This window comes from Arachis hypogaea, chromosome 5, assembly GCF_003086295.3.
Source record: "Arachis hypogaea cultivar Tifrunner chromosome 5, arahy.Tifrunner.gnm2.J5K5, whole genome shotgun sequence".
NCBI classification, from domain to species: domain Eukaryota; kingdom Viridiplantae; phylum Streptophyta; class Magnoliopsida; order Fabales; family Fabaceae; genus Arachis; species Arachis hypogaea.
This window is the reverse complement of record NC_092040.1, coordinates 24,626,688-24,639,073: the sequence shown is the minus strand read 5'-3', so window position 1 is coordinate 24,639,073 and position 12,386 is coordinate 24,626,688. Positions and strand designations below refer to the sequence as shown.

At 29.1% G+C, this 12,386-nt stretch overlaps 1 protein-coding gene across 1 annotated transcript; it reads left to right on the top strand.

The window, feature by feature from the left end:
• The first annotated feature begins 897 nt into the window (after positions 1–897).
• LOC112800979 (hydroxyproline O-galactosyltransferase GALT6) lies at positions 898–5,133 on the top strand. The gene is made up of 7 exons (XM_025843441.3): positions 898–2,139; positions 2,685–2,917; positions 3,000–3,290; positions 3,389–3,517; positions 3,635–3,808; positions 4,313–4,420; positions 4,680–5,133. Exons 1-7 carry the CDS (start codon positions 1,326–1,328, stop codon positions 4,887–4,889), a joined length of 1,959 nt encoding a protein of 652 aa, XP_025699226.1. The 5' UTR covers positions 898–1,325; the 3' UTR covers positions 4,890–5,133.
• The last annotated feature ends 7,253 nt before the right edge of the window (positions 5,134–12,386 follow it).

Here is a 12,386-nt window from a genome sequence, read left to right as displayed (position 1 = left end):
AAGGACTAAGATTTAAGAGTGAAAATAACACAGCAAAAATAAAAGGGGAAGAGAAAAAGTTTCATACAGTTAATGGTATAGAGCAAAAAAGGTCTAAATTTTTATTTTTATTTTTTTTAAAATTAAAAAAAAAGCATAGGTTTATCAATTTCCATTGAAAATTTTGAAAAATGAAAACATTTATGTATGAACTACTAAACTATAGGTATTTATTTTGATTGGAGAAAAAAAATTCATTAATAAAGAAAACAAAGGTTACTGCAAAGAAAAGAAAAAAATGAATAAAAAATATATATGTATTGTAAATGATACATAATAGAACACAATAATATCGTTTGATTTATGTAATCCACTCCACCTAATAGGATAAAATTTTATTATTGTTGTTATATTTTTTTTAAATTAAAAAAAAGGATGTCCGACTTTTATACAAATAAAAGATATCCAAAAAAAATCAGCCACTATTCAAATTAGACTCGAAAATAAATAACAATAAGAAATATAAAAAGATACAAATTCATTGAACTATATTTTAGATCTAGTTGGACCGAGTCTTGTCTAACCCTTACCAGGTACCATACAACTGAAAAAGAATTTGGGCTATAATTTAATTTAGTTACATTCCTTCCCTCTTTCCTTGTTATTATTATTATTATTATTTTCAGAAAAGAATTTACATGCCATACTTAATTACTTTAAATTAAGTTAAATCCAAGTATAAAAGATTCTGATTATTTTTATTTTAATTTAGATTAAAGATTCCGAGTTTCTGAATTGTGGCTATGATATCCATGTGTGGCGCATAACATTTAGTTCATGTGGTCCCACTACTTCTGACGGCGTCGTTTTCATGTCCCAAAAATTGAATCAAGAATAAATAAATGCTTAAATAGCATCAAACCGCAATGGAATTTTTAAGTCCTGCATCCAAATTAAATTCTTTAAAGTTATATTTTATAGAGTAAACAATTTAAAAAGAATTTTCAAAGCAGTAAACAAATCTCAAACTTTATATAAAGATCGCACAGCACAATAAACAAAGCTTTCATTCTCTTTCTCTCTGTTTGCTGCAATAACTTTCATGTGATTAGAACAAGGAGAAGAAGCAGCAAACGAGCTTTCTTTTCTATTTTTTTCCCCACCTTCTTCTTCGAATTCCTTTGTCCGCTCCAAAAGTGCATTCTTTTCTCTAGGGTTAACAATCTTCCAAAACCGCTGAACAAACACCCGGAAAAAAAAAAAAAGAAAAATAGAACCCCAATTATTAAAAAAGAAAAAACCAAAATCAAAACCCCAACACAGAAAAGTTTCAAACTTTAACCACCATGAATAGGGGGAAGCTACTGGACCCACTGCCACCGCTCCTTCTTCCCAACAGGCTCACCTTGCTCCAAGTTTTCATGGCGGTGATGCTCATCTACCTCCTCTTCATGACCTTCGAAATCCCACTCGCATTCAGAGCCGCCACCGTCTCCTCCACCGAAAGAGCCACCACCTTCGTCTTCCTCAGCGACGCATTCCCAGTCCCACTCGCAGAACCCGAATACCAGCCGACTCGACCCGAATTCCAACCCAAAAACAGAACTTTCTTCCCTTCCCCCAAAGTCTCCACATTGAGCTTCAATGACAGCTTCAACGGCGAGTTCTCTGAGCTTCACAAGGTCGCAAAGCAAGCCTGGGTCGCCGGCAGGAGGTTGTGGGAGGATCTCGAATCGGGGAAAGTGGAATCCGCTGCCCGTAGGTTCCGGGTCGAAAACGGGTCGGACAAGTGCCCGAATTCGGTTTCGGTTTCTGGGCCGGAATTCAAGAAGGGTGTGATGGTGTTGCCGTGCGGGATGACGCTTTGGTCGCACGTGACGGTGGTTGGGACGCCGAGGTGGGCACATGCGGAGAGGGACCCGAAGATAGCGGTGGTGAAGGAAGGGGATGAAGCGGTTATGGTTTCGCAGTTCATGATGGAGCTTCAGGGTTTGAAGGCCGTTGAGAACGAGGAACCGCCGAGGATCTTGCATTTCAATCCGAGGGTCAAGGGGGACTGGAGCGGCAAGCCTGTGATCGAGATGAACACGTGCTATAGAATGCAATGGGGGAATGCTCAGAGGTGCGAGGGATGGAAGTCACGTGCCGATGAGGAAACTGGTGAGTGCGTGTTTTTGTTTGTTTTGTTCTTGTTGGCGGTTTGGTTTTCATGTGGTTTTTGAGAATGGCTGGTAGTTGGGGTGTTTTTTATTTCTTTTTTGGATCGAATGTTTGCCAAAATGGTAAATTTGTGTTTCGTTTGGTTTAGTTTGATTGGGGTGGGCAGTGAGTCCCTTTTTTTTTTGGGTTGTTTGAAATGTGACTGAATTTTTGTGGACTAAATTTGAAGATATGTGATGAATCTAGTAGTTTTGGTAAATGGAGATTGGAGATGGTTTGTATATTTCCAAATTCACTTTATTTATGGTCTGTGGTGTGAGTTAGAAGTTTAGAACAAAGAAGGAAAAAAAAAAGAATCTACTCAATCATGACTCGTGATGTGCTGAATCATTTGAGTATTTTTTTTATTGTCCTAGATCCTGACTAGAAAGTCTAAGTTAATTCAAACCTTCAAATTTTTTGTTTGTTTTTTTTTTTTTGGGGGGGGTGTCATTTTCATTTTTTTTTCTTTTTTTTTTAAACTGATTTTTCTGGATTATGTGAAGTTGATGGACAGGTGAAGTGTGAAAAGTGGATTCGGGATGATGACAGCCACTCGGAAGAGTGGAAGGCAACATGGTGGTTGAACAGACTCATAGGGCGAAAGAAGGAGGTGACTGTAGACTGGCCATATCCTTTTGCAGAGGGGAAACTGTTTGTTCTTACCGTAAGTGCCGGCTTGGAAGGTTATCATATTAGTGTCGATGGGAGGCATGTGACGTCCTTTCCCTATCGCACAGTAAGTCATTAATCTTATATCTTTCTACTATGTGTTTTTGGTGTTGTCTTAAGTTGTATAATGTGATATTCACCTTTTGCAGGGCTTTGCTCTCGAGGATGCTACTGGACTATCCATAAATGGGGACATTGATGTGCACTCCATATTTGCCGCTTCTTTGCCTACGTCGCATCCTAGCTTTGCTCCACAGATGCATCTTGAAGTTATTCCTCAGTGGAAAGCTCCTCCTCTTCTCAATACAAATGTGGAGCTCTTCATTGGCATCCTTTCTGCCGGCAACCATTTTGCCGAACGAATGGCCGTGAGGAAGTCCTGGATGCAACATAAACTAATCAAATCTTCGCATGTTGTGGCTCGGTTTTTTGTCGCATTGGTAAGAGTAAATGGAACCCTCTGCGCCCAAATAATGATAAAATGTCAGTGCGTGTGTAAATTTTTGATGTTACAAATTTTCCATTTCTCGTATGATAGCACGGAAGGAAGGATACAAATCTGGATATAAAGAAAGAAGCAGAGTATTTTGGCGATATTATTATAGTTCCCTACATGGATCATTATGACCTTGTTGTGTTGAAGACTATAGCTATCTGTGAATACGGGGTGAGTGATGAGAGCAGAACAAAGTGTTGCTGTATATATACATTTTTTCCCCATTATTTGTACCCAGTCATTTTGCTTGCTACATTGTTGGTCGTTATTGAACATACTTCTTTGCAGATTCGTACAGTGGCTGCTAAGTATATCATGAAGTGTGATGATGACACATTTGTTAGAGTAGATTCTGTTATAAGCGAAGCAAGAAAAGTTCAAAGTGATAGAAGTCTCTACATGGGAAATATGAATTACCACCACAGGCCTCTTCGCCATGGCAAATGGGCTGTAACGTATGAGGTATAACTTTCCTATTTTTGCAAAACTATGGCATTTAACTTTTCTTTTTATTTCTCTGATTTTTAGTTTTTGCTTATTATATAGTAGTGTACGGTTATGAATCATAATTTGATTCTGTATTGGTGGTTGTTAAATCCCTATGACTGCGCTGTTTCCATTATCTTTGCTTTACTGTCGCAGTTTTTACTATTTAGGTTTTATTATCTCCGTTTGAGAATTTGGAGAAATGAAATAGATACCACCTTTATTATGGACTTGCTGAATAATGCTTGTGCGACAATTTTTGATACAATTGAAAACATTTGGGTTTATAGTTCATAAGCTGTTCCTGAATTTGATTTGTCTGAATATGAATAAGCTGAAGTTCCCTGTTTTGGAGATCTTATGCAATGGCATTATAAAATTTTATACTCTTGATTTCTTGTGTTTCCGGCTCTGCATTCTTATCTTCTCTATATAGAAGCATTACTAACTCTTATTTTGTTATTTTTATATATCTTGCAGGAATGGCTAGAGGAAGAGTATCCTACGTATGCTAATGGACCCGGTTACATAGTCTCATCTGACATTGCCCACTTCATTGTTTCCGACTTCGAGAAGCGTAGGCTAAAAGTATGTTCCCACCTTTATCCCGGAGAGATAAGTTATTTGTTTTTACTCTAGCTGGGTATACTAAGTCGACATAACGTACATTCTTGTACCATTAGATAGGATGTATAGGTTTGTCGGCTTAGTATATGGGATAAAATGTATATGTATAAAAACATTTTTCTTTATTCCCCCCATCCTAATCAACAAATAATCTTTTGTGCATGTTAGTATTACTGTGCCCTAGTTTACACACATATTCATGTTCGTCGATACGTTACAGTTATTTAAAATGGAGGACGTGAGCATGGGAACGTGGGTAGAGCAATTCAACAGCACAAGGCCGGTAGAGTACATACACAGCTTGAAGTTCTGCCAGTTCGGCTGCATCGACGACTACTACACGGCACACTACCAGTCGCCGCGGCAAATGACTTGTATGTGGGATAAGTTGCAACAGCAAGGAAAACCACTCTGCTGCAACATGAGATGACAAAGGTAATGGAGAAGAAAATACAAAGGGAGGCAAGTACCTGTGATGTAAATATGCACTTTTTGGGGATTCTTTGATGTTATTATCCCCTTTTTGATGCACCCTCCAAAACCTAAAAAGAATAGATGAGTTACGTACATAATACTATAAAGTTGGATCTCACAATAGTAGTTGGCTTGTAAATTTGGGATGTAGAGAAAAAAAAGGTACGGAAGAAAAATAAAATTAATTTTCTATTACTAAACTACATTTTAGGATAATTTCTTGCTTCTTTCTATGGTGGAAATCATGTTAGTTCTATTATTTGTTTCATCAACCGAAAGCATTCAAATCACAAGATTTATATCGAGGATCTAGGAATTTTTCTCCTTCATGGATGGTCTAAGAATTTTGTCTATTATTTTTTTATTTTTTTTTTAAATTTATTCTGTTGTTTTCATGTATTTAAGTTGGTGGTTGTGACAACTGTCTTGGTAATTGTTACTAGCCTCTATTTGAGTACAAAATTTAAGATTCTTAGTTGCAATTCTAATAATGTACTATTAATTTATTATAGATCACAATTCCAATTTCGATGTTTAAGTGGACCACTAAAATTAATATAAAAATTATTTGATACATTATGGGTTCAAAATGAGTGAACCCTAAATCAGAAAATGAGGTCACATTATTATTAACAATTTATTGTGGGATTGAAATGACTACATATTTATGGACAATTTCAACATAGCAATTATACAAAATGAATAGTTTCTTACTTTTTTCAGAATTTTATATTGTGTGGTAACAAGTAGCTTTCTCTCTAGAATAAGTAAATAAAAACGTAAACTAGAAAATGAGAGGTATTTTGAAATACCTCATTTGGTGATTCTGCTTTGTTTGCTTCTTCTGTGTGCCAGTTTCGATCCAAGGATCTTATGGTTAAGAGCAATGCTAATAACCCTCAAGTTACTTGGGAAATTGGCGACAATTACGCCTAAATTTACCATTCATATGGTACGAATTAGTTCTTCCATGAATAATAAAAAAAAAGTTCAGTCTAAATTAAATAAAAATCACGCACACGAATCACGCATTTTTTCTGTGTTGGTTTTTCTTTGTATGTTATCTCCTCTTCTTTTTATTGTTGAGGTGGTTGTTGTATTTTTGTTTTTATTATTTTTTTTAGTGTTATTATAATATTTATTTTTTTTGTTTAATTTTTTATTTTTTTTATTCTTCGAGAGTGAAATAAGAAAAATGATAAGAGAGTGAGAAAAAAAGAAAAAGAAAAGGAGAAAAAAGAGGACGAAGAATTGAAAATTTTTAAAATATAGAATAATAATAATATAAAAAAATTTTAACTATGACAAAAAAAATTTTAACCGTTATTCAAATTTTTTTAACCAATTAAAAGTTATTAGAAATAAAAATAATACTGAAATATTAATCGTGACAAAGGAATCTCAATAGGATGACACGTAATGCAAAAAATAAATGTCTAGTGGTCAAAATTCATAAATAACATACAAATTTCTTTATTTATGACATAATATCTATGACAAATATATATGCGTTTGTTTCGTTTCTCTTAGTTTATATTTTTATCTTTTATTTCATTAAATTTCTTAATTGTCAATAGATATTTTATTGAGGATATAGGTTTTTCTAATCTTCTTGTTTTTTTTGGGAGAGAGAAACTGAAAAAAAAAAACAGAACAAAGAAGTAAAAGATGCATAATGATGTTGCAAAAGAAGATAAAGGAGGAAGAAGACGAAGGAAAGAGAAAAAAAAAAGGAAACTCAATAAAAAAGGAAGTTAGTCTAAGTTTGTTTATAGATATAGAACATTAAGATAGGAATACAGAAACATAAAATTATATTTGGTGGAAATATGGATAGAAACAATGTGTTTAGAGATATTGAATTAAATTAGTATATTTTGTATTTATTTTGACAAAAAAGATACAAAAATACTAATAAGAGACACAACTTATTTTTTATTTTTTTATTATTCTTATTAATTTTTTATAATAATATTTTTTATTATTATATTTTTTATCTCAAATTTTTAAAAAAAAAATAAAATAAATTAAATTTTTATAATTTATTTTAATTTAACATTAAATAAAATATAAAAACATAAAATTTTATATTTTTTTATTAATATTTTATTCTATCCTACTTTTAGTATTTTGTTTTGTCTTATTTTCAAAGACAAATTCTCCACGACGACGCAGATAAATAATTTCATAAATTATTATTACAAAAAAAAATGAGGTCGCATATTGTTACAATAATTTATTGTCGGTTGAAATATAAATTAAATTTCAATGCAATTTATTGTGGGATTGAAATCACTACATAATTACGAATCTATCGGCAATTTCAACATAGCAATTATCAACGGCGAATTTAGAAATTTTATAAAAAGGAGCAAATTAAATATAAAATATATTAAAATATAATATAATAAAAAATTAATAAAATATAATTTATAATATATAAATTAAAATTAATAATTATATTATATAAAAATTAATATTCAATTATATAATTTATAATTTTAGTATTTTTAAATTTATTCTATAATATTTTATATAACTAAAATTATTAATTTATTATTTAAAATAAATTTAGAAGTATTTTTTAACATATATAATTATATAATTTGTTAAAAATTTATTTTTTATCTTATTTTAAAGTTTTATTTTAATAATTTTTATTATTTAAAAAATTTATTTAATTATTACTATTACTATAGAAAGAGTCAAAATAAATTTTTTTATAGTTATTATTTTTTTACATTAATATAATCCTATATTTTTTAATAACTTTTCAATTATTTATATATTTATATGTTTTTATTTTTTTAAACTTATTTGTTAATTGCCAATAATATATTATAATACACATTATAATTTACACATATTAAGTTACTAACATATAAATTTTTTTTAGTATGTTAATATACTAAAATATATTTAATCTATAATATATATATATATATATTAATTATATAATAATAATAAACTACTAGTATTAATTTTTTTTTAAAAAAATAGGGGAGACTATGACCACCTTAGACCCCTTGTAAATCTGTCTCTGGCAATTATGCAAAGGGAGCTATTTCGATAAAGACGTCTAAAACGTCTTTTTTTAAGATGTTTTTTAATAATTAAAAATTAACATATATAATCGATTAAATCGTGTTATTTTTGTCAAAATTAGACCAGACAAATTAATTTGATAAAAAATGGTAAATCAAATTTTAAATTTGTCTAAATTAATATTATTTTTTAATAAAAAATGACTAAAATATCCCTATTATAAAAAATGACTAAAATACTATTATTATATATATTAATTTTAAAAATCCTAAATTCTAACTATTTTCTTTTCTGTCGTCATAGAGTTAGAATTTAGAGTTTTTAATATATATATATATAATAGAAATATTTTAGTTATTTTTTTATAATAGAAATATTATAGTTATTTTTTATAAAAAATATTAATTTAGACTAATTCAAAATTTAATTTATTAATTTTTTTGCTAAACTAATTTGTCCGGTCTAATTTTAATAAAATAACACAGTTTAATCGATTTATATATGTTAAATTTAAATTTTTAAATTTTTTTTAAAATAATATATTTTTGACATTTTTTACCTAAGTAGTTCCCTTATAAAAAATGGATAATTTCTTCAATTTTAAATTGTGTGGTAACAAGTAGCTTACTTTTTTTTTGAATAAGTAAAATAGTATTATTGTATGATCAACAAATATTATTATTTTAAATTAATATTTAATCAATAATAATTTATACTTATTTTTATAAATATTTTATACACAAAAATTAATATAATTTATAATATATTTTTTAAAATTTTAATATACATAAATTAATAAAATTTATTTATTAAAAATAATTTAATATTTATAATAATTAAATAATAACAATAAATACTAAAAATTGCTAACTCTAAAAGTTTCTCTAAATAAAATATAAAGTAGAAAAGGTGAGGTATTAAAATACCTCATTTGGTAGTCACCAAAAAAATGGCAAGTCACCGAAAAAAAAAATACCTCATTTGGTGGTATGTTCCACTTTCTTGGCTTCTACTTGCTATGGTTAAAAGCAAATGCTAATGAGTAATGACCATATTGCTACTTGGAACCTCGCAAGAGTGTGAAAGATGGGCAACACATTTATTATTTTAGGCCTCATTTTGATAACAACCATAGGTTACGAATTACGATGGGAAAGGGATGCACCCTGTTCGTATATAAAATATACAACATGGGATTAATAAAGGGCCGGAACTTGTGATTTAAGGAATTTTTTATTTTTATAAATTAAATAAATATAATCATTATCAAAATAAATAATTTCAAAAAGATTTATTGAAATAAATACTTTTTTCTTATCTTAGTGTAAACGATATAATTTTGTATGTATTTCGTTTATACGATAAATGAGAAATATGCAACACATATATATCTTATTTACAGTGTAAATAGAATACATATTTTTTTTAAAAAAATTGAAAATATTAAAAAATATTAATAATATTAATAATTCAAAATTTTAGCATATAATTAGTACATAAAAAAGTTAGTAAAAGAGATTAAAATGGAGAAATAGATCCTCTTCAATTTTTTTAACACTTGAGCGTGATGTCTCACCATTAATTTTATAAGTGGGACCAAAAATAAATATGAGAGAGAACAATGAAGGATGAGAGATCACAATTGATACCATCCAGTTTTTCTTCACTACTACTCCTTTAAAATTGATATATTTGATCAATTAATACTCAAAAAGGCTGATGGAATAATGAAAAGAGAATTGAAACGGTGATCTCTGACGTTATCTCACACTATTCACATGGAAGATAATCGTTTCAATTCTCTTTCTACTATCTCATCAACCTCTTCTAACAATTGGCAAACGATTATTTTTATTTTTCAAATTTAAATCAATCCAATTGGATCATAATTTAATCAAAAAATTTTATAAAATTTTTTTGATTAAATTATGATCCAATTGGATTGATTTAAATTTGAAAAATAAAAATAATCATTTACCAGCTGTTAGGAAAAATTGATAGAGATAGTGGGAAGAGAATTTAAACGATAACATGATAGATAACCGTTTAAATTTTCTTTCTGCTGTCCCATTAATATTTTTGAGTACTAATTGATTAAACTTATCCATTTTATTATCTTCTACCTACCTTTTTATGTACTAATTAGCCTAAGAATTTAATGGTCCCAAAAAGTTTGGACCATTAAATGGTCTCATAACAAAACATGTTTTTTAAGTTTTTTTAATAACTGTTAAATAGTTATTTTCTAATTTTAATTACAAATTAATTTCATATATTTTATTTAATTATAAAAATTATTTTTTATTTTATAAATTATTATTTTATCATTCATTATTTATTAACAATCAAAATAAAAAACAATAACGAATTAGATCATAAATTTTTTGGTCATTCCAATCGAATAAAAGTTTATATTTGATCCGTGACGTTCGTCCAAGGCTGTGAAATCATATTTCTTTGAAAATCAATTGATTGGATTATCGAAACAATCGATTGAATTTAGGTTTCCCATAACTCAATCGATTAAACTATAGGTTATCACAAAACAATCGATTGAAAATTGCAAGGCAGCATAGTTTTTGCAAAAATCAATCGATTGGTCATATTACCCAATCGATTGAACGATGACTAAAATGTGAGTTTTTTAAAATTCAATCGATTGCTTATAATACCCAATCGATTGGATGCTTCAAAACAACCCGAAGTCTCACAATTCAATCGATTGGTTGGATTACCCAATCGATTGAAAGTTTCAAAACAATATGGATTTGCCCAATCGATTGAAAACTTTTACAATTTTTTTCTATTTCTATGCATTATAGAGATATTTTAGTTTAAAAAACATATTTTTATGATGAAGTAATGTCATTTTCATTTATTATTTCAACAACAATGCCATACAAATTTTATGTCTTGTGAATTATATTTTATTTTATATAATTAATTTATGTAAAAAAATTCCATATCTTTTTATTTGTTTGCATTCTATTTTGTTCTTTTCATTTGTTCAAAATTTAACCTCTCTATTGAATCTTGACTAGAAAAAAAATACTATGCAATATATATCAAAGCATTTTAATAATCTGCTCATATATTGCTAAGACATATATGAAGTATATATATTACAAATTTTTAATCAATTCTTCCTAGATTAATAATGGAAGCCCCCTTTCCAATCATCCATTAGAGCGATAGGACTTTTAGACTTATCATGATTTTACAGTTTTCTCAAGAGTCACACGATCCGTTATTTTCTTATTGTAAAGCTCTAATAACGTTACTTGCATTCTGAGCCTCCAATATATCGAACATCTATTTCACAACTCCGAAGATGACACCAGCATCACTCGGTAATTTGCCATTCTGCATGATGAAGAGCACAGAAGAATAATTGGATTTTAATACAAAATATTTGAGCAAACATAAAAAGCAGTTAAAACAGGAGAATATTAAATATCTCCTGCACTGTCGATATCCCCTGCACCACCGGTATTTACAGTTGGGGGTGTTTGATATAAATTTCTAAAAAGGAAGAACATTTCAAGCAACGAATTTTCTGTCAAAAATATGAACATTCATTACCACTCAATACATGATTTCAAAAAAGGGTAAGTCAAGAGACATTATAGCTATCCAGGCATTGAGTCATATGCCTGCAACACTCTCTCATAATACATGAAGAGATTGATACACGATTCTAATGGTGGAATTGAATAATTGGTGATAGATTATTTACTAATTTATAATGTTAATATTAAAGAAAAGATAAGATTAGAGTATCTAAATCAAAATAAAGTCTTAAAAATTGAAGATAGAATTTTAAAATTAAGATAGATGAATAATAAGATAATAATTTATAAAAACGATAAGAAAATTGAAAATGGCGTAGTACACAATTCAATCGATTGAGTAACACAACCAATCGATTGAATTGGACAACTACATATTGCTTTGATGACTTCAATCGATTGGGTAACACAATCAATCGATTGAATCATGAGACATCAAGTTGCCTTGGAGCATTCAATTGATTGGGTAGTATAAGAAATCGATTGAATTTTAAAAAACCAACATTTTAGTCATTGTTCAATCGATTGGGTAATATGACCAATCGATTGATTTTTGCGAAAACCATGCTGCCTTACAATTTTTAATCGATTATTTTGTGATAACCTGTAGTCCAATCAATTGAGTTATGGAAAACCTGAAATTCAATAGATTGTTTTGATAATCCAATCGATTGATTTTCAAATAAACACTATTTCACAGCCCTCACGAACGTCACGGATCAAATATAAACTTTTAATCGATTGGAATGGCCAAAAAGTTTATTACGATCAATGGAAGATCTAATTCGTTATTGTTTTTTATTTTGATTGTTAATAAACATAATAGATGAATGATAAAA

Coding starts and splice junctions, on each gene's coding strand:
- LOC112800979 (XM_025843441.3), top strand. CDS start 1,326: ATGAATAGGGGGAAGCTACTGGACCCACTGCCACCGCTCCTTCTTCCC. Junction 2,918..2,999: donor CGTCCTTTCCCTATCGCACA/GTAAGTCATTAA, acceptor CACCTTTTGCAG/GGCTTTGCTCTCGAGGATGC. Junction 3,291..3,388: donor CTCGGTTTTTTGTCGCATTG/GTAAGAGTAAAT, acceptor CTCGTATGATAG/CACGGAAGGAAGGATACAAA.